Source organism: Ictalurus furcatus, chromosome 27, assembly GCF_023375685.1.
Source record: "Ictalurus furcatus strain D&B chromosome 27, Billie_1.0, whole genome shotgun sequence".
Classification (NCBI taxonomy): Eukaryota; Metazoa; Chordata; class Actinopteri; order Siluriformes; family Ictaluridae; genus Ictalurus; species Ictalurus furcatus.
This window is the reverse complement of record NC_071281.1, coordinates 13953274-13980804: the sequence shown is the minus strand read 5'-3', so window position 1 is coordinate 13980804 and position 27531 is coordinate 13953274. Positions and strand designations below refer to the sequence as shown.

The following is a 27531-nucleotide window of genomic DNA, read 5'->3' as shown; positions in this document are numbered from 1 at the left end:
GGCAGGATAGGGCTGGATGATCTTACCATTTCAACAAGGAGAGGTGTCAGAATAAGACAGAAGAGAGGCTTTGTGGGGCGGGATTTGGGGGTGGGCTGGGTTTCTGTGAAATCGAATGCTGCATTCGAGGCTTTTACAAGTTGCATCTTGTAATTCCCCGACTACAGCTGGTAAAAAACCACCGAAAACACCACCTCAACCTGCAATTTCAACTCGTCAACTCGGGGTAGGCTTCTCAACTACCGGTTCTTTCCTCGTTTCCAGAGGGACAGAAAATTCAACATGGCAGTGTAAAGCACCACTTATCTACTTATTTGAACGGGTTTATAGCAGTACTGGCTTTAGATCAGTTAATATATAGACACAGAACTTGGTTAAATCTATAACACCGACCGTACTGCTGTTTTGAGAATGTAATAATAAACAGTAGATTTATAACAAATGTTAGCCGGCTAGCTTGCTGCTAATGCTACGAGCTATTCTCCACTAGCTAGCTTGTTGCCATTTTCACTGTACTGCAATTTCAGTCCATAATGTTGCGTGAATGTTTGAAGTTCACTATAGTACAACAGAACCAATAGGCCTATAACTGTAAAAGTGCAGTTACAGTAGCTTATGAGCTTTACATGCGCTAACAGAGCAAACAAAAGACACTCTTTCATGGAGGCGTCCATGTTTTTTTTCCCACTTCGCACACTGAACATGATGAGATGAGAAATTATGTTATTACAACTTGCAATTTACCACTTACAAGGCAACACAAAAGCATCGTTAAGTCTAGTCATCACAACCCAGAGGTGGAACATGGGAACATTGTTAAATGGCTTCGTATGATACGGTATTACAGCCAAAACCGGTGATTAGCACCACGTGCAGTTCACACGTCTACATGCTAATCTGAGCACAGCACCATCAAAGCACATACGACATAACTCTCCATTATTAGTTATGCACGTGATGGTCGAGGTTTTTGAAGTTTAAGCAGAAAAAGACTGCTTTAAAAAAAACTGCGTGATGCTGACACCACTACCAGCTGGGGACTTCCGTGAGAGCGTGTTGAAATACACTGCGAGTATTTCAAGGATCTCATCTTGCAGCGTCACTGTGTCTCTTTTTTCCCCCATTCCCTCCACTGCTACTCAATCAACACTTGATAGAACCTCTCATCAAATTTACAATCAGATCCCGATTTCTACTGTTGAAATTCAGACAATCACTTCACAGAGAATGGCTTTCTAATTCAAGACCATTCTTTTTTACAGTACTCCAGAGAGAGAGAGAGAGAGAGAGAGAGAACCCAAACTAAAGCCACAAGCACAACCATTGTTTCCAATGAGGAAAGGCTATTAAGGCCACTCTTCCAAAAAAACAAACAAAAAAACCCCCAGCACCTTGCAGACAGAAGGTGTTTTGCTGAAGAGTGAATGTTTAAATGAAGGCTGCAGACTTATGACTGCACTGAAGTTTCTTAAATACATTGTCCGGCTTTAACAAAACATACTGCAGACAAACAATTCACCGACATCCCTGAGTAAAGGTTTATTGCAGTGGAGCTCAGAGTTTAGTCTGACCGTGCACAGGCTTTGACCTTGTTTAGCCTCAGAGGCTGGTTTTATTAAAGGGCTTTCATTCTGATGCATCAGCTCATCCCATGCATGTTACTACATCTCCACAGTTTTCAAGTTCATACACAGGCTCATATGGGAGAATGTGTCAATCACAGGGTTGTTGGTTTTTTTTTTTATTTACACAGATGAATTCTGAATTTTACACATCTACTGCAAAAAGTAATTTGTTTTTTTATAAATATTTATATAAACTGTGTTTCTACGCTTTTGCTTGACAATGATCAATGGTTTGGGTAGAACTTTGAGTCATCACTGTGCATTATACAAAATAATTCAGAACCAGTCCCTCCAGGATTTTGCAATCGCAGAAATGAATGCAAAAATCAAGCAAACGCCACAACATTCAGAGGAGCTTGCAATTTTTCAAAATGACGAACATGAGTACGGCTAAACGGTCTCATTTACCAACGAACATCACTTTGAGAGGCCGCGCAAAACAATTCTGTGCTCTCGCAATTTCACCACTTCAAGTAGTTTTCTGCAAAACGCACGAAATAGTCTGCGAGTTGCATCGCAAATTTCGAAAAAAGCCGACCACTATCATTTTAACCCGCTATTGTGCGGTTAACATAAAACTGGATGCATCATGAGTAGTACATGGTACAATCCTCAACCTGCATTTGGTTTTAACGGCAGACCTTCGTTTGTAGGTGGGGATTCAAAAAACAGCTCTTATACTTGTCCAAATACACCAAAGGTAGTCCAAATATCCTTTGAGGCAACTTCCAAAATCACGTTCATGTTCAGATTCACGTTACGATTCTCCTCAAATTCTGAATTTGCTTGACAGTTCAAGCATTTTCAACGTTTGATAATCCAGTCCCTTCCATGCGGATGCGTCTTTTTAATTGGTTCCGAAAAGGCCCGGAAAAAACTGTCAAAATCGATGTCTCACCTTATCGAAGAATTCGTAGAGGCGCACGGTCTTGTCGATTTTCTCCTTAGTGTCCTCTACTCTCTGGGAGAATTCGTGCAGGTGGACCCAGAAGGAGCGCACTTTAACGCCGTACACCTGCAGCTCAGCTGATGAGAGATCCTCCCATCGCTCTAACCGCTTCAGGAGTGCTTCTCCACTCTTACAGTGATCCTGCACGAACACACGCAAAATAACGAGCAACTCCACATGCATTTACGCTTCGTTGTTTAAATGCGGATTAAAAACGCCAATTTCCTGCTTAATGTGAATATCCTGATACCGGTATGAGTATCCATCATAAAGCAATCCAAGCTCAATCGTTCCGTTTATTTAATTTATATTATTTGTACATATACTTCTATTCAAATGTGCATGCATACAATGTAGAACATTTTAGTGAGCACGATATTTGAGAATCGATGTATAATATCTAGTGATTTTGCAGCGTGACAGCGTAGACTTACATAAGCCGCTGAGTAGAAGTCTCTGAAAAGCGTCTGCTTCCTGCGGAGCTGCTCCAGAGAATCTTCCAACTCGCCCAGCGTCTGCAGCCTACTCTCTCCGACCTCGTCTATCCACTGACTGACCTAAGACAAGAACAACACACACACACACACACACACACAAACTGAATTCAGAGCTTCAACACAATTAAGCATCAGGCTAAACACCAGCCCTGTGTACATTTCATCAGTTTTATCTTTCCTAGGAAAGTCGAATCAGATAACAAAATGACACACACGCGAGATAACAACATCAAGATCGTACACCTGCTCGAGATTGTAGCACTATACAGATCATAAATCTGTTTGAGATATTAATCACGTTTTTTTGACATCGGACATTCTTCCTGCCTCTAAAAATAGTCTGCTGCAAACTCTTGGCACGCACTATGTAGGACTGTTCATTAAATTAAGCAATGTTTAGACCACAGTACTGTTGAATGATTGGTCAGAAGGTGATTCGTTCTGACTGCAAGCTTATTAACTTCAGAGTCAAAAAAAAAAAATAGAGAGAGAACACAAACTTCTGTCATGGATGTTCCACAACATTAAAAGTAACAATAGATGGATAAAAAAAAAAAAAAAAAGTGTCAATTTTTAATGAATAAAACTTATAATTGTGGACAAATTTCTGGGGAGCGGAAAACTTAATCGTTGTGCTGTTACTGATAAATAGCACCACACTGTTCTGTTTTATTCCTTACTTAGCTCTTACAACTAAACTAAATGAAACGTTAAACTACCTTTAAACTCACTGGTCAAAAAATAAATAAATAAATGAATGAATCATTTCTGGCACGGTTATGTAAGAGCTCGTTTTTATGTCACAAATGAAATGGAGAATGAATTTTGCATGCTAAGCCTGCTAGATGGTTACTCTGTAGTAATGGACATCATTGTGGGTGTTACGGTATTGTTAAAACGATCACTGCGAATACAGCAATGAAAATTAAACCTCGGATACCGAAATAGCACTTGTGACAAATGCATGCATATTTGACATTGCCTGAATTATAAAGTTTGTAACGATATAAAGTTCATAAGCCTTTTTTTTAGTAGTTTACTAGGTCACTAAGAAAACAATTCATCACTGAACAGTTTTGTTTTAACGCTTTAAAATGACACAGCATCCAAGACCGGATGATGGAGGATCTGAGGCATAAAGACTGGCTCTCACCTCTCTGAATCCCTCCTCCAGGCCCTTGAACTCCATAATAAACTCCAGCTCCTGAGTGCACTTGTTGGACAGCATCACCAGCTTATGGACCAGCTCGTCCACCTGATTATACAGACTGCCCACACTCTCGATGGCATCTCTGCAGCGTAGCGAAACACACACAAGCATAGTACGGTATGTTAGGAAGAACCAGGATTTTTGTACATTTTTTTTAAATATATAAATATAAACAAAGCCTTACTGTTAAAGGCTGCCATGGGATCGAGCATGAAGTGCTACGGATCGAGTCTGGAGCTCATGCATCAGTTTTCTAAGTTTGTTCTAAGTAAGGTGCTTATTGGTTGTGGGTTGCAGGACGTCCCACGGATTGGACGATGTTTTCTGACTGACACGGAGTTCACGCAATCAATGTCCAGTGCCTCTGATGAGACCATCTGAGAGCCAGCTGTGCCAATCCCAACATGCCCACTGTGTACACTTGTGCAAGTGTGTGTGTGTGTGTGTGTGTGTGTGTGTGTGTATATATATATCTTTGGCCTTCTCTGAGTAGAGAACCATTAGCCCAGAGCTGTAATGCAGTGACTGAGCACATTGTTTGTTGTGGCAGAGCTTGATGACTAATGGATGATTTCATTTGTACTGTAGCTCACTTACACAATGCTGGATTGTGCTCTGATTCAACATCCTCACAAATGTTTTCCAGATTTTTTTTCCGTTTTTTTTCTTCCTTTCCTCAATCTTAGTCATATACACAAACACTTTAACTCTGACTGTCGATTGAATAGATGTGACAGTCATCGAAGCCGCAACTAAAAAGCACACACCCTGTGCCACACCCGGCCATTCAGTGGGAGCGTTAGAGAGGCTTTACCCCAGGCTTGTGTGTACTGCAGTGTGAGCGTGCTGCTTTCAAGCTTTCAAACTCTGGTGTTGAGTTTATACAGGCGCACCTCAGACTGATCCTGTTCAAATACGCTAGTGCCACAGAGAGCAGCCACAAATAAACTGACTGAAATGATGTTTGTAATGACCTTTGATTAAATATACGTATTGTTTGAAATGAGATCACTCGGGAACCGTGCATATTACGTCATAGTCATACAATTTTGGGCTCAGTAAAAAAGACTAAAATGATGATCATGAGTATTTATAAAAAAAAAATTTAAACTGTGACGAAGATTAAAATATGATTAATTGAGCATCCCTGTCTTTATATGTTAATCAAAGTTAAATGACACAAAATATGTCTTATCTCTCCAAATATAGTAGCATCTTTGAATTCTTTCTGTAACAGGAAACACACTTTTGTGCCTAAGGCATGATGAATGATGATTAAATCACTGACGTGCTTGCTCGATCAAGTGCTTTATCAAGTGGATAAACGGGACCTTTTAACACCACTGAATGAAACTCCCCAAAAAAATGTATTTGAAGTCTCTCTTGAACACTTAGTCAGAACTTTGTTGATGTACTACTTCAGAAAATTCCAAAAATATCCTGAACGTAACACAACGCCACCGTGCTGGGGTTTGAGATCAAGTTATCTAACTTCTCTGATCCTGATTAGTGCTTGCTTAAGATGTTCGTCTTCGTAAGAATGTATGATACAAGTCATAACTTTTATCTAGTTTCAACCATGTTCCTGATAAATTATTCACAGTACACACACACACACACACACACACACACACACACACCACCCACTGGGTCAACACAGTAATTTTCTAAAGGAATTAGATATCAAAGACATTCCGGAGGGGGAAAAAAAAAAAGACAGAAACTAAAGAGATCTGCATGGTTGTTTGAGCGGACTGATAAAGAAATGATGTACACACACACACACACACACACACACTATAAACATATACAGATCCTTTCCAAAAACAGAACTAAAAATAAAGGGAGATGGAAAAAAACAGAGAATGAAGATGAAGAAGAAGAAGAAGAAGGAGGAGCAGCTTCCTCCAAGACAGGATGTTATTTATACCTGGACCCTGACTCCACATGCCTACATGCCCAGTTTAAACATCTCCTTCAACACGGTCAATGTTCACATCCAGGATCCATGAAGGTGTTGACTTCAATACCACAACAGTTCTAAAGGCTGTGTGAGACCCACCCACACACACACTCTTCTCAGCCTTCCTTTCACTAAAGCACAGAAAACCGGGTTTGACCATGAGCATGAAAGACTGGATATATAAGCGAAGGCAAAAGAGACAAAAGGAAACAAAGTGCATAAAATGACAAGAATTATGGCTCCTGACACCAGCTCTTAAGCAGTGACCCCAAAATCCTCCAGCTCTCAGAGATGACCCTTGCCCACACACACAGCACTGAGATATCAACAAGGAATCCCCTGTAAATCTTGCTAATACAGAATATCTGCTAGCAACGACAATAAAGACTTCTATTTTAAACAAAACAGACCCCGCCCCGCCCCCCCCCAAAAAAACAACACAGGAACCTTTTCAGGAGCCGAGGAACTTATAAGTGTCTTGTGTGGGCATTTCTAGCCACATTCCCCAAACAAGCCCCAAAACGGGCTCAAAGCAAAAGCATTGCCAAATCACACGCTTGGGAGTCAGGATCAAGCAGAATTCATATCTGGAGTATTTTTTTGGTCTCCCAGTAGACAAGCAGGTTCAACAAATCAAAGAATTAAAACCATACTTCCTGTTTGCAAACGTTTTCATTTCGATTTGTAGCTTTTAAAATGTCGCAAACTGTGGTGTGACACACAGTGACGCTGTAACGATAGAGTGTGCTTCTCGTACTGAATCCCACCGCCTGCCTCACTACACACATCAGCCTAGGCATGAGCTACTTGATTGTAGAACAGTTTTTACTCGGTGGACTAATGAGTAATTAGTGTGCATGAATGACGGGTCACGTTTCTGCTAGCTCAACATGCAGTCATCTTAAACAGCTCGAGAGAAAATAAAAATGCAAGGAAGACTCTTTTTTTTTTTTTTAGAATTGTGATTTAAATGCAAGGGCAAAACACCGCAGCTCAAAGCCAAAACGTTCGGCAACAGCTCACTTACTTTTTATGATGTGCTACATCAAAACCTTTATCAGGTCAGGATAACGACTATGGCTATACAGTACCGTTCCTCTCCACTCATTCATGTCAGTATTAATGCTTAACTAACTAACTAGCTAGCTAGCTAGCCATATGCTATTACATTGCATTAGCTACCAATTTTTAGGCTAGTCAGTTAGGTTTCCGGGCAACCAAAACCTCTTCAAGTACACTAATGAATTTTTCATTTATCTGTGAAGTGTGAAACTGTGCTTCTGTGTGAGCACATCTGGTTTAAAAAAAAAATACATTAGTGCTAACATCATATTTGTGCAACGAGGTAAATTCGATCAAGAAAATTCATCACGTCAATGTCAACAGTAGAGCGTTCTTTAGGGTGGGTGTATTCAGACACGTCTATTTGTGCAAATGACAGTGAGAAAGATTGTGTTTGAAGGTGTGATATAGTGATGCAGTGTCTCTAGTGTCTGTCAGGACGCACGTAGAAAAACCTTTCAGAGATAAGGTAATTTTCTTGGCTCGGGTATTGGAAAAAACCTCATACACCACCAGAAACGTACTGCTGCACATCAGAGGCCTGGACATGCTCCCTCCCTCTCTCTCTCTCTCTCTCTCTCTCTAACAGCCTATTGTCTCTCCATCTGTCTGTTTCTGAAAGCTGTTCTGGCAGGTTGAGCTCTGCTGCTTTAAGCCCACCCTAACAGGCAGAGTTTGCGTTCTGGTGTGCGCCAGGGGAATGCTAAGGGCTGCTCGTTCATTTCACCTGTGATGAACCGTTTAAAACAAACAAATAGACCTATCTAAAAGAGAAAGCACAATAAAAGGTAGACGACTACAAAGCACTATTCATTTTATAAAGAGCCAGTAATTGCTATTTGAAACACTAACTGAATAAAGCATGCACAGAAACTATTTTATGTACTTTATAACAACATATCAGGATACACTCTCCCTTCTGAGAAACCAAATGAAGGGAATACGTTAACGTGCATGCATCATTTCCCCTTGCTCCTGGACTACGCTGTTGAATTTGGAGACTCTGGGGTGAGGATTTCATTTTTTATGATTTGTTACTCTTGACTTTTTTTTTTTTTTTTTGAGCTGCACGCTCGGGTCGTCAATCCTTGCGTTCTGTATTAAATACACTATTAAAATGCCAGTTTCGGGCGGCTGTGGCTCAGGTGGTAGAGCAGGTTGTCCACTAATCGTAGGGTTGGCGGTTCGATTCCCGGCCCACATGACTCCACATACCAAGTGTCCTTGGGCAAGACACTGAACCCCAAGTTGCTCCCGATGGCAAGTTAGTGCTTTGCATGGCAGCTCTGCTACCACTGGTGTGTGAGTGTGTGTGTGAATGAGACACAGTGTAAAGCGCTTTGGATAAAAGTGCTATATAAGTACAGACCATTTGCCATTTACAAATAACACTTCAAAAGCTTTTTTTCCCCTCATCGTCTTTTTCACTTCTGCACTCTGCACCACTGTCTTCATCAAACAGTAACAAATGCTCACCATCTCTGTAGCAAGACTTAATAGTTTCTCTTGGACTGTCTTCATTTGGCTGGTTACACCATTATTACGAGAATCTGCTGTGTAATGTCAGGCGCCATTTTACAGGCTAGTCTGGGAAACCAGAAGTGCACGGCCTATGGCTGAAATGCGCGTGCACACAGGTAGCTGTGACGTGCTGTTCCCATTTACAAAGGCATGCTCCGGAGGCAATTAAACTCATCATTAAGCTCTTAGTGAGGCATCTAAAATACAAGAGTTTAGCAAGAGTTGTGTGCGTAAGTGAGAGTGTGCTGACGTGCACTATGCTCGCGGTCACCTGTAGTCCTCAGTGAGGCTGACGCTGGTGTCTTCTTTGCGGAGGCGCGACAAAGCGGCTCCTCCCTCCAGCTGCAGGCGCGCCAGCCGGCTATCCTCCAGCACGCTCCTCATCAACTCCTTATACTTGTACAGAAGTACCTGTGCCTCCTGCAGCACACACACACACAAACTTGTACATTACATCCTCGGAGCAATACCTCAACTAGGAAAAACAAATTATGATAAGGGAAGTCCTTCTGGATCTCGACATGACTCATGTACTGCCTGTTCTTTCTCCGAGGCGACAATAAGGCTTTATATTGTCATTACAAGAACCGACAGCATCGTTTAATTTGATTTCTAAATGACTTCTGTCTTACTAAGCTGCAGGAGATGATCTGGCAAATGGGAAGCGTATAATACAGCACAATTTGGGTACTAACTCCAACAGCCATTGACTGAGTCATGCACAAAATGCTCTTTCACGCAGGTGTGACTTTTTTTTTTTGTATTGGAAGAGAAAGATTTTCTGGCAGTAATACCGTCGGACAACATAGCCCTGTAATTATGCTCTCCCACAGCTCCAAACCCCTCGCTGTTACTAGGTTTATGAGCATTCGCACTATAAGAACATGTCTTCTCAGATCAGACCCGCAACGCTGCTTTCATTCTCTGATTCTTTGTCGATGACAGCTCTCCCTCTATACAACCTCAGAATGTTCTGGATGAATATCGTCTCTTGACATGGCTCACAGTAATACAGGGACGGAAAAATGTTGTTTTTTTTTTTTTTTGACAATAAAAAACACAAACTGCTTCAACATTTTAGCAGGTTGTAAAGAAAGACGCCTACTGGAGCCATATTTGTGACGCCTATAATTACTCACTTTCCCATATGGGGGTGTGCTGCGGGCATGGAATGCTAAAGATGAGCAGTGAACGTGAAGTGTTTCAGGATTGCTTTAATTGCTTCATCGCACGCATGTGTACCGAGTCAGCATTTTGGAGCGAGATGTGCAACGAGCTAAATTTGAAAGGGGGCTGAAAAACCCAAGAGACTAGGCAGATGAGTAAGTAAATACATAAATTCATAGAAAAGTGAATGGGGTAGGTAATGATATGGGGCACAAAAATATCAAGAATGAGACTCAGTCTTGTCTAAATGCCATTATCTGGAAAAGTAGAAGCAGGAGAGGTCCTTCTTTAAACATTTAGCAGAACACCACAAAGAAATCCATACCCTCATCATCCAAGCACTTTCAATCCATATACCCCTCTAAAAAAGCCTGTTTTAGTGATTTCAAAGATGACCCATGATACGCAACTCTCCAGGGGTTTTTGCCTGTCCTCATTTCCATCTCCCCATGGACAAGAAGCATTCTTCACTGACCTAACCTGTCAGCCAGGGGTCAACTGTGTTAAAGGCCTGGCACATTAACCCTGCTCTCCTGAACTGCACACAAACATAGCATTAGCAGCTACGGATACCTCTCAGTGCGGAAGAGAAGAAGAGCAATTATTGCCATGGCAGAATATCAGTCCCTCCAGGATTTAGAGGATTTTGCAATCGCAGGAAATTACACGAAATCAAAAGAACTATGCAATATTCGCAGGAGCTTGCAATTTTTCAAAATTACCGCTTTACGTCAAAATGACAGATTTAGGCCTAGACGCAACGTTCCATGTGACATCATCACAACGCGCATTCAGCCAAAGCCCCCTTCGAGTCACGTGCGATGAACATGAGTACAGCAAAAAGGTGTCATTTACCGACAAACATCACTGCGAAAGACAATTCAATGTGCGAAACTATTTTGTGCAATTACAATTTCACCAATTCAAGGAGTTTTCTTGAAAAACCACATAAATTTTCATGGAAAAAAAAAGCTGCAGCAAAAAAGCATTTTTGGTCACAACAATTGCAAAAAAAACAACTCTGCAATACAATATGGCAGTGTTTTCCCTAGAAACATTATTATTACTTGTCAGCATTAGCTTATGTTGCTTATACTATAACCAAAACAACCAACCAATCAGGTCTGCTTTGGATTCAGTAATACAAGATAACAAGCTGAAGCAAGCAAACCCCTCCCCCCCTCCCTTAATACTGCGGATTTAACCACAGTTCTGCTGAATTCACAAATCTGATTGGTCAGAAGTTGTGGATTAAAAGCAGCTCTGACAGTAGTGCTAGCTGTAATGTTTCTATAGTAACGTCTCATTCATGGGGACTTGTATTGAGGATGTTCCACATAATCTAAGCTTAATAATAAATGGATTTATATAAATGTGTTTTTGACACAGAAAAACAGCTAACTGTTGAGTTGGTGAAGCTTTCAGTAAGGAGATATTTGTTCAACATTAATGGAAGGAAATGTCTCCAGTGTCAAGTTTTCCACCAAACAGAGGAGTTTATGCTTTCTAGTTTCTCAGTTATATGACATCAAGTTCAAGAGGGGGAGGGAGGGGGGGAGGCTGATGAAAGAACGAGTGTTTGTAGCTGCTATGACAAGTGATCATAGGAAGCTGTCTTGGGGAAGTTCCACAGCATCGTTAAAAAGCACAACATGTCATTCATTAAGAAATCGCAATCTTTGACAAACTGCTGTGGTTTAAGAAGAATCAAACACATTAGGAAGTGCTGCTTTAGGAAAAATACCACCTTACCTTACCACCATCACACCACCTTAAGGCGTTGATAATATTCCTGTAACAGCAGGTCTTTATTCCTCGCTCAATAAGAAACTAACCCTCGAAATGATGCTTATATTTAGCTCATTATTTAGCATAATCTCAAAAAGCACAGAGTGGTTAATTTAACAGCTATCTATCCAGGCCAGGAGGTGTGTAAGCTTGGCCAGACAAGCTGCCTAGCCTATTTATTCATAGCAGTATAGGAAACACTGTATAGAGCTGATCAAATGTGAGCTAAAGTGGTGTTAAACTGTCAATCTACCTCCACGAAGAAAGCATTTGACGCAAACAGGCCTAGACAAGTAGACGATCATTGTGCAGTAAGTACGGTACCTCGGCAGTAAGAGGCAGAACGGTAGACTTCAGGCTGCTGACAGTGCTTTGCAGAAGATTTATTGCGTCCTCACAATGACTGGTCAACTGCTCAACCCTCTGAAAGAAAGAGCGTGGCACCACGGTCATTACTGATTAAAACAAATGAGAGGTGCTGCTTTATTACTTCGCTATCTATCCTTTCTATGTTTTGCCAACATTGTACACAATACACACCGTCACATCGATAGCTATGATTTCATCCATGTATTTCATGCAAATTCTGGGATATCGCATTTTTAAAAAAAATGCTAGATGGAAGCACCAGATGTGGATAACATCTCCAAAAAACTACAATGTGAACGCATAAAGTACAATGTGAACAAATTTAGCACCTAAAATCCCTCGATGTGCATAAAAATTTTTTTTTTAAAAACCCACGTGACTTTGCCTCAACTTGGATTCACAACTTGGATGGAAACATAGCTATTAAAGCTGACTTGACCTGAAAAAAAAAAGAAAAGAAAAAAAGGGGGGGGGGAGAATAAACTCAAGGAAACTAAACGGATTTTGATCTTACAGTCCTGAAACAGATCCAGCTGTTATGGGAGAAAGGAAAAGTGCCGTCAAACTCGGTGGGGAGTTGAGAAACCTCGATGTGCTTATGGAGAGACTTCAGAGAGGTCAGCAACTCCACCTGCACAACACAAAGATTAAAGAGAATAAATACAACAAAAGTCTGTTTCTGAAGCTCATCACCTTTTTGTTCTGAATACACGAACACCAATCCAAATGTAAAAACACCGGTTTGAACATCGCTTTGAATCTTTAAGGTTGTCTCATAGCAGTGATATCCTAAGTATTTGTGAGTGTCCTTGGCAGTCTGCTTTCTGTCCAACAGCAGCAGAGACACTTGTGTTTTCAATAGTCCACAAAACTCTTAAGGACCTTGCTCAAGGGTCGAGCAACAGCAGCTTGGTGATGTGCTTTGAACTCACAACCTTCCGATCTTAACCACTGAGCTACTGCTGTTTACCTGCAATATGTTCTTTTTTTATGGTTGAGTGTGTTCTCCAGATTCAGGGACATGTTTAAGCTAAAGTTTTAGTTTAGGTAATGAACAACACTAAAGGGATAAAAACTAAACTAGACTGAAGTGGCTTTTTAGAGACAAGGCTTCTTTATTTTAAACTTTACTCACCAAATTTGACTTTGATTCACAGTAAACCACTGATTTAGGCATAGGATTCATTGTGATTTCAAATTTCAGTCAATAGCTTATAACTCGATGTAAAAGAATAATAATAATAATTTTAAAAAAAAACATATACCTGAACTGCAGTAGGCTTCTCCATGCGTAAGGCCAGATCTCTATCAGCCAATACGAGGACAGTGTGGATACACCCAGGCATAGCCTCCTGAGAACACAGAATAGCAGAAAACCAAGCTAATGCAGAGGTACACACATCACAAACTAATGCTCAACTCTTTTTAAAACAACTTTTTTCAGCAGTAGGTTTTGTAATAACTAATTTTTTTTTTTACTGAAGAAACTCTTATGTCCTACAAGAGTCAGCTTGCCAGAGCCTCATCTCCCTGTAGTTCTCGCCTGGTGTCCAACTGAAGCTAAGCAGGGTTAAGCGTGGCCAGTACCTGGATGGGAGACCTCCTGGGGAAAACTAAGTTTGCTGCTGGAAGTGGCATTAGTGAGGCAAACAGGAGGTGCTCACCATGTGGTCTGTGTGGGTGGGGCCTAACACCCCAGTATAGTGACGTGGACACTACACTGTAAAAACACCATCTTTTGGATGAGACGTTAAACCGAGGGCCTGACGCACTGCGGTCGTTAAAAATCCCAGAAATTTTTTGGAAAAGAGTAGGGGTATACCCCAAGTGTCCTGGCGAAATTCCCCCGGCGAAATTCCCCCATTGGATCTTCTCTATCATGGCCCCCTAATAATACCCATCTCTGAATTGGCTACATCACTCTCTCATCTCCACCAATAGCTGGAGTGTGGAGGGCGTTCTGGTGCGCTATGGCTGCCGTCGCATCATCCAGGTGGATGCTACACACTAGTGGTGGTTGAGGAGACCCCCCCCCATACATTGTAAAGCGCTCCGAATGTCTAGAAAAGCGCTATACAATTGTAACTACAAGGCTTTACATAAATATTGCATAACAGCAAACCCCAAAAAGCCATAAAACGCTTCAGGATTCTTAGAAACGATCAATAAAGATCCACATTTATTGTCTAGAAAAGGTCACACACTGAAGAAAAATAAACCAACACTTCATAAACTCAAGTGCTGAGTGGTTTATGTGTACTAAAGCACTCTTCGTTTGTTTTCTTCTTTTCCATGCCGTGTAAGGCAAACACATGGGTGTGTGTTGTACTTTCCAAGAAATTACAAGAACACTGGACACAAACAGGCCTAGGAAATGAAGACCAGCCAATCAAAACAGTGCATATAATAGTAAAAGTAAAAAAATGTATACTGATGGAAAAAAGAAAAAAAATGTAATCTTCATTGTATGAAAGATAAATACACCTAAATCAAACAACAACAAGGAAACAGTACAATAGGAAATGAATAAGAGCTTTGAATATTATGCTCGGTCAGTGTGTGAGTACCTGTACAGCCAGCAAGCCTCCAAGTATGCACTTATGAGACATTATCATATTCCTCAGACAGAACCTGAGGTGCTTCATAGGCAAATTTGAGGTGCTCCATAGGGTTAAAGGTCACTCAAGTTCTTAGATCTTCTGTCTGGCCATTATGCAGTCATGATACAGTGGTGCTCTTACTCCATAGTGTCTAGCAACATTGGCACATGACACTCCTGCCTGAAATGTGCCAGTGCCCTTCTCATTTCCTCCGCGTGACATTCTGAAGCACGGAACGCATGGAAACTGACTATGATAAACTGATCATCTTTTCTTTGCAGCGATCCAAGCTGCTTTGAATTAAAGACTTTTTAAAAGTGACCTACTTAGGCCACCTATGTTCCACCTGGACCTCATTAGGTAAAAGTGCACTTGTGTTATTTTCAAGCAGAAATGCCTCAGGCACAAACTACACTGCTGATCACAGGGCTATAAAGTAAACTAGCAATTTACTGTAAATGTATACAACTATAATTCTCATTCCAGAAAGTGTCTGGAATGTTCCTGTATGTTCCCGGACGTGCTCTTGATTTGTTCCTAAAAATATATATACGACCACCTACCTATTCATCGTGTTCCATTTATTAATTTCATGAATAGTTCTCATTGTGTGTCAGATTTCCTGTTTTTCTATCATAATTCCTTTGCTTAATACCAAGTAGGGACTTGAGCTTTCTGAGAAATGGACAGAACGATAAATCTGAAGTTTGGTCAGGGCAAACAAAATGTCTGGAGAATGTGAGGATCCAGGTGAAACACTAACACACCTATGCAAACAAGAACCTGTCTAAGCAGTCAGCTAATTCTGGCTTAAAGCAGTGATATATTACACCCTTTTATACGGTCAGCCAAGCCTGGTTTTGAACTTGATACCAGTGTTCCTGGTTCCTTTCCACTGGGCTGGGCTTGGCTTGAACAACACTTCAATAATAGCAAGGTTCCTGGTTCTTTTCCACCGGGCTTTGTGCTTTGAATTATGCTCTCACTTGCAACAGGTTCTCTGCATGCTTGCTTCACTGCTCCACGCTCGTGAATAGCTTCGTGTGAACACAATTCACAGCATCTTGAGCTCATTTTCCCCCGACCCCTGACGTTGCTGTGTTCAGGTCAGCTATCCTGGTGCTCGGTATTAAAGATACTGTTTAAATGCCGTAAGACATTTTATTAGGTTACTTGTATTGGAGGAAAATAATGCAGCATCTCTTGAGGTCTGATTTGATTGCCATTAATCATGAAAAAATGTCCAGATCGTGGTCATTATAGTACATAATATCACATGGCGGATGATCTTGGTATTAGAGCTTTTTATTTCACGAGTATGAATAAATGAGTACAGTATCACACCGATACTGACCAACACCAGTATCAAAGTATTCCTCAGAATTGACATGGAGGTGGACAAATGACGGCTTAATACACAGGTAGAGCTTTAACAACTATGCTCAGACTGACTCCAAGAGAAAACATCATAGTTTCCAGATCTTTTCACATGCATTACAGCTGCCATTGCTTACAAATCTACCATTCAAGATGTATAGCAACAATATTATCATCAGGAAACCAAGAGTCCCTGTGTGGTTCATGTTAGAGCTACCCAGTCAGTGGTAGGGCATAAAGTGTGCCACGTTCGCAGAATTGTTACCACCATAAACATTACGCTTTAGATACCATCAACAGGTCCAGGCTAAAGTCCAGGAGAATTCACTGATATTTGCTTTAACACAGGATATCATTAAAAGGTCTCCAAGAAAATGTTTTTAAAGACTTTTTATGGCATTGTTGTCTACATGTAGTTATTCAGAGTTAATTATTGTTGTGTTTGCATGTTTTAAACTGTACTGTTTATTTCTCTTGACACCACTCTGATAATTCCTCAGCATGTGTCCATTAATGTTGCTAAAGAATGTTGCATAATATTATGGCATAGTGTGGGGCTAATAATTCAGCGAGGTCTGTAATTCAAAACTATGCCCTGAATCATCTCATAGCACATGCATTACGATTTATGACTTTCATCTACATGGCTGGCATGTACATGGCACTAATTCTGCATTAGTCTTTAGTTTTGAACACTGAGCAAGGAGCTTAAACAGAATAAATTTGGGTGATTATTTCATAGCATCAATATTGCAGTGCTTTACAGCAGATGCCCAAGGAGCAAGGTTTTATGTAAGGATTTATGAACCAAAGGCATTCAGGCCTAATATACTTTTAGTGGTACCCGAAGAAATTAAAGTGGGGGGGGGGGGGGGGGGGGTTGTTGGAACATCCTGATATGGCATTTCTTACTGGAGGATAGTTACAGGGCTGCATTCTCACCTGTAGAATGGTGAAGGCCTTAAAGAGAGCAGGGACAGGTGAGCACCTGCGGGCATCCACTAGAACAGTCAAACCCAACGTCTTCACTTCTTTCCTATAACACACATACACACACAATAAAGGATTATATCATTTTATCCCTCCTATTATGTTATTATGTCATTTCCACATTTGAAATGCTGGTTAATCTCTATTTTTTATGAAATGTTTTGACTTTCCTCATTTAGGGACTTATATGCAAATATTTCTTCCTATGGCTCGTCCGAGACGAGCCATAATAAAGGTTTACTTACTAAGCTGTTCTTTGCTATTTTTGTGTGTATTTAAAGTGTGGAAGTCATTTTGACCCATAACCCACCCCCCAACATAATAGGAGGGTTAAGCATGCATGCATCATTCCACATATTAAGAAAACATGTACAGGGATTAAAGAGGCACGAAGCAGTACTGATCAAGTATTGCTGAAGCAACAGAACAAAATTACTATCCAGGTACACCTACAGCTCAGCTCTTTGTTGTACAGAAATGTTACGTGTAAAGTGGTGAAAACATTTAAACTCCAGATGCCCATGTGTGCTGACTGGTCTGTTTTGAGCTCCACCTATTACTGAACTTAGATCTATGATTTTTTTATTTTTTTAAAAATGTGTGTCATATTTACTGTAATGTGTTTAAATGTACAGCGTTACTATGAACCCAGCACAGGGCTGTAAAAACGATTTTCATAAATGAACAACATAAACGGTTTCTCCAAGATCAATATAGAAGAAGAAATCGTAATCCTTACATGCATAATTACTTCCCTACAACAGTACTTCCAAACAACGGTAGATTAAGAGTATGGAATTCTTGCTGATACTAATCACCAGCAATACACCAAAACAAAAGATACTGAATTCAAGAGCTCAACTTGACACGGTGCGGTGGTAAGATGTATGTACAGATCATGCACGGCTCTGTCCGAGGTCATACCTGAGAATGGTGTAGAAGTAGACCATGATGCGCACAAGCTCACTACTGTTGCAGTTTGGGTTCAGCCAAGCGGTGTTTCTTGTCGTCACTGTTACAAGTGCGTGGCCTGACTTGTCTCGTGTCCCTAGAGACAAAACAGCAGCACAATGACTTACCAGCTTTATAAATAAAATAAAAAGATCCTCAAATACATCCCCAAACATTAATACTAAGTAAGCACAAGACAGAATATCGGCGTCTCGAATATCGCAATGCAAAACACTGGCGAGATGGAGTTTGCTTTTCTGAGGTGTGTCGTGAAATTACTTCTTACACGCTAGGTGGCGGAACCAGAGTTAGTAGCATACAGAGAATGAAGTTTGCAAGTGGGAACCTAACTACCGTGAAGCATGTGTACTTAATAGTCTAAAAAGTCACACTAATCGAAAGGAAACATTATGGTGTGCGAAAAATCAACACCCGTGTGCTGCACTCGTGTCTAAAATGATTCGGAAGCATGTTGTGCGTTGTTCTGGCAGTGGTATAATCATAAATGTATTTGGGTGGGACTGTTTTTCTCATCTGTACAATCAAACTGGTAACTGTGACGCGCTCGTGCATGTCAGGTGGATGACACTAATTTGTTATTGAGCCTAATCATTTAAGAAATCTACATCTACAGTTCAAATCAAATGAAATCTTTCCATTTTAATATCATTGCTATGAATTTTTTCAGTGACACTTGAAAAAAATCATTAATAATGGGAAAATTACACCTTATTATTTTATAAATCCTGATATACTTCTATAACAATACAGTGTATTAATATTGCAGTGGTTCAATTTGTCATCATTGCAGAAAAAATGTATTAAAATGTCAATTTTATTTGTGTCAATATCGTCTCATTGGGATGAGTCTTGTATCATGGCTTTAATGTAAATAATACCCATAATGCCCTGGCTTCTTGTGCTAAATCTGCGCAGTCATCTCGTAGGAGTGTAGAAATTCAGTGAACAAGGCAGAAAGTAATAAATGCTACCCATTCATGCAGAGTTGATGAAAATATCAGCACTGTAATGACATCTGATTCAACTGCCTGGCTGAAAAGGAACAAAATGCGAATTTTGGAAATTGTGACCTCATACAGATGCTGTGCTGGGATTTAACATGAGCAGCTCATACTCAAAAGCAGTTCTGCCAAAACTGGCTAAAATCCCTCCGTTATGATGCGAGAATTGCTATCAAATGATAATTATCCCCCCCCCCCCCCACACAAAGGTCGTTGGATAAATATTACATTAATGAATGGAAATGTCTAAAAATGTCTATATATTTGTCTATGAATAACACATAAGTATTGGAACATCCTAACAGTATATGGATCTGCTATTGTGAGTAAATATCTCTGAAATGTGACAGCATTGCTCGAGTTGTTTATTTCACACATATGCACAGTACCAGGCAGGCACAGCACTCCAGAGCGCAGGATGTCAGAGTTGATGTTATGAGCTTCAGTGAGAAGAGGCTGATTCCTAACAGCCTGGCAAGGAGACATGTTAGAACGATCCTGCGGCGTCACTGTAGAGTCCTCCGTGTGAATTTTACCCAGAGGAGGCGTCGCTGAAACGAGACACGGCGACGGGTCATCTGCACACACGGAACCTGCAAGATGGAATCTGGGTCAGTAATGTTCTAGAAGAGCCAGAGAAACTGCATACAAAAACACAACAACACCACCACCACCACCACACCCTCACATGCATAAACACACCTAAAAACATGTCACTACTGTATGAAACATGCATTCCAGCATCACCATACAACCACAGCAGGAAACCAATCAACACTATGAATGCTGCAAAAACATTAAAAGTCTCACCTCTCACCAGATTTCTACTGTAAATTGAGCTTCTGCAATCATATGGCCAGCAGTTTTCTGTACCCTATTTATGGTTACGTGATTTAAACAACCCCAATACCTTCAAATCTTCTTAACATTTTTTTTTTCTATTAACATCCCATAATCCTGGATTTAAGACATGCAAAGGTGCTGAAACTCTAACCTTCTGACCAAACGGCTAGAAAATGGCTAATTGATCTACGCGGCATGGTCGAATTACCAACACCACCACCACGCACCTTCACATGCACTGCGTTTGTGTTTACTTATTGGATCCAAGGTCTCCGAGAGTATCCCAAAGATTGGAGTTTCTGAGAACTGAATAACAAAACAATACTCTGCCAGAACAAAAAAAAAAAACAAGATGTGGCCAGGATACTTCCAGACACAGCCACGAGCTCATAAACCACAAGGACAGGGAAAACAAGCATAAATCGGTTTGAGATGTAATCTGGCAGGGATCGTTGTATTTCAAAGCGGATTAAGGGTGATGCAGCGAAAGGTGAAGTTCTGAGGACCGGATTCCACAATGTAATGGAACGTTAAAGATAAGACAGCAGTGAATTTAACTAAATATTTCACCCGTTCCCTCCTTGGCTCATTCTTTGCACTGTTGAAATAAATCAAACCAACAGCTCCCAGATTTGGCTGGGACCTCAGAGAAGTTAAGTGCTGCAGAGTGGAACAGGATGAAGTTTCACATTTCTGCCCCTCTCCGTCTGGAGGGCAAATCTGGCAAAGCCCATGGGCTATTGCCCCAGTCTACTCCCCCCCACTCCTCCTCTCTCTCTCTTTTTTCTTTCTTGACTTCATTTATTCTCAGACATAGCTACTGACTCCAGGCTGGGTCTTTGGGGTCCCTTATTTAAACAGCTGCCTGATGAATTCGTTTAAAGGTCCGAGAAGCGTGCACGCATTTGTTTATGTCTGTTATATGGCTCACACAGACAGATTGATCAGATATCATTTCTCACTCTTCAAGCCATATGATCATTTCTCGCTGTTCAAACCTACCCAGCCATCCACATGCATGTGTGTTTAACCCTGTACTCACAATCCCATCTGTTTAGCTCATCAGCTCTCCTTCACAGGTTGGATAGTCATCTTGGTTTCTTAACACAGACGGGAGGATAATTAAGACATTTAAACTACTTTCCAGAGGTAAAAAAAACTGTCCAACTGCTAATTCAAAGCCCCAGGTCTGAGATTTTCTTTGTCCTGCTGCTTGTTTCTACACAGAAATACCTTTAGACTGTATTCGATATAATAAGAAGAAATCAATTGTTCCTAGAAATTCCCTAGCTGATCTAAGTATAGATTACCATTCAGCGCTCTTTTTGTGCGATTTCAGCGGTCTTTTAAGATTATTACTTGTCATGTTGTACAAGACAATCCCAATAAAATCGGGGCTGAACTGTGTGTGATAACGTGTCAGATTATAGAACGAAAGTCCTCTAAAAGTGGACTTGTGCTTAAACAAAATTATTCCGTTATGTTTACGTCATCAATCGATGTGATCAGGGCTCATGCAAAAAAAAAAATTGGGTCGCACAAACGTACAGATTATATTTCCCCTGTCCAATAGCATGTTTCGTTTATGTTTCACCATTACCATATTTGTAGCTGTCTGTTGAGTACTGCGTAATCCTTTCGCATCTTATTGCTGGCTTTTATGCTGCACTGGACTCGGTAATTCCTCAACTCTGAGTTCAGAAAGTGAGTTCAAATCAAAATGGCTGCTCACAGAATTGACAGTAAAACAAAGTAGCACTTCTTGTAAATGAGTTACGCTGACGTACTAGTATTTGCTTTAGATCAACATACAGTATTAGCTTGCTAAACGTATAACTGACTCCACAGTTCACTGTTTTGAGGAGGTAAAGATACACTCGTCACAGTTAACTGGCTAGCTTGTTGCTAACAAAAGACGGCCGTGAGGCATCCACTGTTTTCTTTCCACTCTGTAGCTCGAATGCACAGAGGTTGAAAATGACTTAAGCACTTTCGAGCCAAGTCGAACACATGGCATAAGATGAGCTTCATGGCACTGATCGGTCTACGAAAAATAATTCAGCCACTACCTAAAGTTTATCTGCGCCTGTACTTCAGTTAAATCAGGTGCTGGTGACAGTAATGGAGGAGTAAAATGTGCTAAAAAAACAACAACAAAGAGTTGAGTAATGGGTGCGAGTATGGATGGAATTACAGCACTGAAACTACTTGAAGTAGAGAAACCCAAACACAGTCAAATGTGTAAACCACCCACCTGGAGTGGCATCCATCACAGTTACCCAACTCACAACAAACAAAGACACTGTCACTGTGGCTCTCAAAACAGTGCAACCCACCACATACCCACACACCCCATCCCTCCATCCGCCCGCAGCCCACCCACCTGCACATTACTGTTCACACCTGAACGACAGTAGGAGCAGGAGACAAGCTCACCATACCCTATACACATGTGACACTGTACTTATATTTAACTGATACACTGTTTTAAAGAGGCATGGATAATGGATAATGCAATGTAAAAGTATTGCTCCATTGTTTACAGATGTTTTCAAAAGTGAGTCTTGGCAGTTATTTATAGTCTGCAGAAACATGGTCAACAACTACTCTAAAGCAGACACACTACCACCGTCCAGTCAAAACACGGTCACTAAATCTACCGTCAACATCAGCCTGGGGCAATAACTGTCCACAAATACAATTCAATCCAAAAGGAAAGATCTTAAATTACCAAAAACACACAGACTAGACCCCGTCTGAGTGCTGCCCATGACCCAGTCTTTCCTCCAGCACTCTCCTTTTCCATCAGGACTCTAAAACCTTGGTTATTGTTCAAAAGAGAGAGAGAGTCACCACTCATGGCAAAATCTCAAATCATACTGTCTAGAGACCGGAATATGACCCGTGATGAAGGCTGTCCTCGTAAACTACCCAGCATAAGCAGAAACAGCCTCTGTCTCTCCTTTCTTTCAGGCTTTTTCACTAATAGCGAGTGAAGAGAAAGGCTTTCATGCTTCAGCACGGGCCATTTGAGAGCCATTTGTAGGCTGTCAGTAGGCTGCTGCTTGAGGTTCCCCCGCAGGGACAGGATCGGTGCACAGGAACCATGACTTTTTGCTTGTGTTTCTAAAGTGAACAAAGCTAGGTAAACTCGGTGTTGAGGGAAAGCGTAAAATATTACACTCGGCAGAATAAACCGGAAAAGTACCTGAAAAAGACATCGAGTTTGCAGAGTGGCAAATGATACATCATTAAAAACATGTCATAAAATAAAGAAACGGAGAAAACCTTTGAGTTTGGGATCAATGTGAGCTGAAGGGAGGACAGAAGGAAGTGATGTTCAACAGGAAGGAAAAAATAAAGTTTTAAGTGCAGGTGGGAGAAAAGAAAAAAGGCAACTTGACAAGATAAAGAGTGAGAGGTGAGGTTTGGGATGAGAAAATGGAGTCTACCTTTATCCTGCTCCTGATGAGACTCCTCGCCTGATTCCGGCTGTGTACTAGTAACGGACGATACAGGCTCATCCTGCGGCATCTGCTCCTCTAGTCTTTCTTCCTGTCTGTTGTTCATCTCCTCCTCCACTCCAACCACAGGAGCGATGTTCACTCCCTCTGCCAGTTCATCCGGAGTGTGTATATTCATTTGCTCTGAGGGTGTGCTGTCACTTGCAACTGGCACGTCTGACATAACCCCAGGGGTTTGAAAGACTGCAGACTCTGTTTTAATTCCCATGGTTACCTCAATCTCAATCATGGGACATCCCATAATTCCAACGTCCTCAGCTCCCTTGGACTCAATCTGCATACTTTCACTTTCCTCTAACTCGTCAACCTCTTTGTTCTGTCTCTCTTGCATTTCTTTTCTTTCCTCTGTATCTAAAGACCTTCCCGTCTCTTGACCTGGAGGTGAGCTTACATTTGTGCCAGATTTGGGCGTGGAATTAACCAAACCTGTTTGTGGAGTCGTTGCTTCTCCTACCATATTAACTGCCACTCCCTCTGTGTTCGCTTCATTCTCAGTCCCTCTCCCCGATTCCTTCCCTTCTGTACCTGCTTCAGTCTCATCCACGTACTGCATCTCAGTTTCTTGTTCTCCTTCAGCCTCATCCCTTGGTAGCTCCATCCCGGCACCTACATATCCCTTGTCCCTTTCACTTTCTTTGTTCTCGCTTGGCTCTGTCCTCTCGTGACCTGGAAGAATGGCTGTAACGTGACCCTCCGTAGGCTGTGCAGAGACAATGGCCCAGTCTACCTGCTGCCCCTGAGGGCTTGCTGACCCTGGCCTGCCCTCCTCAGTGTCACAGGAACTGAGGCTGCTTTCACTACTACACGGACTACCACAGGGCCTATTCTCAGATTCTGCAGGCCAGCTAGCTGGCTGGTCTGTAGGATCTTCCTGTTTAGGCCCAGTCTGTGCTTCCTTGCTAGCTTCTACCACTATCTGCGCCTCTTTTGGAGTCTCAACAGTGGCGGAAGATGCTCCAAGCTCTGAGCTTGGTTTGCTATTGTTCTGTTGAAGAACACAGTCACTCAAGTTACCGTCTGTTTCAACCCTACTTACAATACTTTGCTTATCAATGGCATTTGTTTCGAAGTCAGTGGTATAGCTACTAACTGTAGGCTGGTCAGAATCTGGTTCTGGGGCAAGACAGTGATCTAAAGATTCATGGCCGATATGCGTCAAATTGTTTGTTTTCAAGTCACAAAGTGCTGTGTTGATGCAGTCCATGTGTTCAGGCACACACTCTGTCACAGGCTCATGCTCAGGCATACAGTCGGATGGGGCTGTACCTTTAGAAGAGGTTGCTTCGTGCTCGTTAGCCTCCTGCTGCTTGCCGTGTAGACCTGCTCGCGTCTGATGCAGAACCGGCTCGGTGAGGTTCTCCTCGATCAGCACGGTGCATATAATGCTCTGGGGACACCTGCTACTTTTCACAGAGCTCGTTGAGGCATGAGCGCTGGGCCGCTCATGCCCTGTAGTCCGTGGTTTGTGCAAGTTTCTGTAGTTCATGCTTATAGACTGAGTCAAGGAGCCTTTCTGTGGAGAAAAGCGAGGCAGAGTGATCTCCGCAAGTTCTACATATTCACCTTCTGAATCGTCAGCAGCACTGCTCCTCCCGCTACTGTCATCCTGTTCCAGAGCAGGGAGAAGCTTGACTGTCTTACATGGATCCCGTCTCTCTGTCAACTCTGCCGTTGACGTGGTTATCAAAATTCCATGCTCGGATTCAGCGGCGCGGTCTTCCTGCCCCTCTTTCACATCAGTATCCTCAACCCTTCCGTTCTCCAGTACCAACTGACCTGCTTTTGGGGGTCTGCTAATAAACTCGGGATGCACCACATCATCCCACGGCACCCTGAAAATATCATTATCAGCAGACAAAAGGCAGTGCTCCAGGGCGACTCGGCCATTTCCACTCCTCTCCTGGTTGATGGAGTCTAGCCAGGCCATGCTGAAAAGTGAGGTGTAAGCTAACTCGGGGATCTCCAGCTCCTCCACATGCTGCCCGCTTGCAGATAGGCACTTGAGGGTGATGCGTGGCGAGCTGTTGGATGATGCCGCCACCTGCAGATAGAAGTCACCAGGCTGCAGGACGCGTCTGTCCAAAGACGACAGCTGGACTATAATCTTCTCGTGGACGCACAGTGGCCAGCCCTCGTGGCGGAACAGGAAACCGCAGTATGGAAACTGCGGAGAAAAACAGAGGTAGAGTGTGTTAAATAATCACCGTTGTTTCATTAGTTCACTATTTGCACTGATGGAGCACAGGTCTTTTCTGTTATCAATATGTACAGACTACAGTTGTAGGAGGATGTTGTTTTTCCAAACAGTGAGGGGGTAGTAGTGTTGTTTTTCAAAAACAAATCCATGAGAAACACAACTGTTGAGAATGTGTGCGCTGCTGTTAAATTAAAGTGGCATAGCGTGTGATTTCTTTTACTGACGAGGCTAATGTGTCTACACAACACCCATCCTCATACAACTCCACCCAGACACAGGAACTGACCAGACACAATGCTGCCTGATGGTTCCTGTTCCATAACAGATACATGAAAAGAAACATGGTACAAAAATTTAACACAGCTTGAAAATCTGAGCTTTATGTAGAACTGAGGAATTGTTTCATCCTGATAACAATCACAGAATAGCGTAGAGGGAAAAAATGGACTAAGAAATCATCTCTCTCTCTCTCTCTCTCTCTCTCTCTCTCTGTGTGTGTCTGTCTGGTTCCATTTATATCAATGAGCCACTGTCCAGCAATGGTAGGAGACCTGAAGCACGTCTCGGAGCATTCCTCCCAGCGGACTGCAACAGTGTCGCTGTAATGCAATGCAGAAGACCACAAATACGACACTGATGAAATAAATATCCTGCCGGAATATGATTCTTGGGCAGCCAAATATGACCGGCGGTTTCCTTTCAAAGCGAAGGGTGGAGGAGTCTTCAGAGGATGTAGGCTAGTGTGTCACCAAGTGGTGGACGACAGGATTTTGGGTTGGGGGGTGAACTGATAAGAGTGAAAGAGCTTTTTATGTGCAGAGCAGTCAGCATGCTCGGGCTGCTAGTTCCCATTATGATATCCTTATTCACCTTCATATGGGCCCCTAAACACCGACTCGGTATGAAGGACAGACCGGGACGCATTCCTCTAACCACAGGTGCAGCAAAAAAGAGATTTTCCCACAGAGTATCCAGGGGAGAGGATACACACTTACAGAAAATGAAAAAAAATAAAATCACATGCTCACTCACACACTCTCTCTCACTCACTCACACACACACACACACACACACACACACACACACACACACACACACACACACACACACACACACAATTACACAGATTAATGACCTTGAATCACACAAAATCCTTTCCTAATAAATAATGGGTAAAAAAATTATTTTACGTGCCTCAGAACAAACGTTACATAATGGTAGCAGACATTTGTATGCACACACACGCAGAAATTCCCACACTTAAAAGACAGACTATAAACATACCAGTGTCAAGCCATTTCCGTTTAAAGGTCACCTTGCCACACACAAAGACAGTTCAAAGACAGTTGGTGTGTACCCACTCTTCATTCACAGGTGTGTGTGTGTGGGGCAGTAGAGAAAAGAAGTCCCAGTCCCATGGTTTCGGCGCAGACAGAGGTCAAAGGCTCGTCCTTCTCCGCTTCACAGGCCAAAGCAACTTAGAGACACTAAAGACGTCTAGAATTTATTTTCAGCATTTTCCTGCTCTTCTTATTGACCTTTTTATGGTTGAAAGCAAAGGTGGTCCTTCGGCAGCGCCTCTAAACTGAGCTGCTTTGTGAACAGGATACTGATTGAAGAGGTCTCAGGAAAACACAGCACTCCTGTGTGTCTCTTTTGTCTTTACCCAGAGAAATGGACTGTGTCCTACAGGTGGTGTTTCTCAAATGTATGCAGAGGACACAGTTACTCACGAGCACGCAGCTGCTCAGAAGCTTTCCGATGTAATGTTTTAATATTTCCTCAAATATATCTTAATGTTGCAAAGAAAAACAAAAGCTTTCATTTCCCCCCAAAAAGTATTTAGTGGTAATAATGTATTCAGAGCGCTCATTTA

General features: G+C 41.9%; 1 protein-coding gene across 2 annotated transcripts in view; it reads right to left on the bottom strand.

Annotated features, from left to right (window-relative positions):
• Window positions 1–27531, bottom strand: part of plekhg4 (pleckstrin homology domain containing, family G (with RhoGef domain) member 4) — a 70878-nt gene that overhangs the window by 21836 nt on the left and 21511 nt on the right. For both annotated transcript variants that reach the window (XM_053617348.1, XM_053617347.1), the window contains exons 3-13: window positions 23387–25622; window positions 19481–19684; window positions 18043–18166; window positions 17071–17164; window positions 13417–13503; window positions 12666–12782; window positions 12107–12205; window positions 9099–9247; window positions 4225–4363; window positions 3009–3131; window positions 2524–2715 (exon numbers count right to left, since the gene is read on the bottom strand). In XM_053617348.1, the coding sequence (XP_053473323.1) occupies window positions 2524–2715; window positions 3009–3131; window positions 4225–4363; window positions 9099–9247; window positions 12107–12205; window positions 12666–12782; window positions 13417–13503; window positions 17071–17164; window positions 18043–18166; window positions 19481–19684; window positions 23387–25622 (3564 nt within the window). The remainder of the gene's footprint in view (window positions 1–2523; window positions 2716–3008; window positions 3132–4224; window positions 4364–9098; window positions 9248–12106; window positions 12206–12665; window positions 12783–13416; window positions 13504–17070; window positions 17165–18042; window positions 18167–19480; window positions 19685–23386; window positions 25623–27531) is intronic.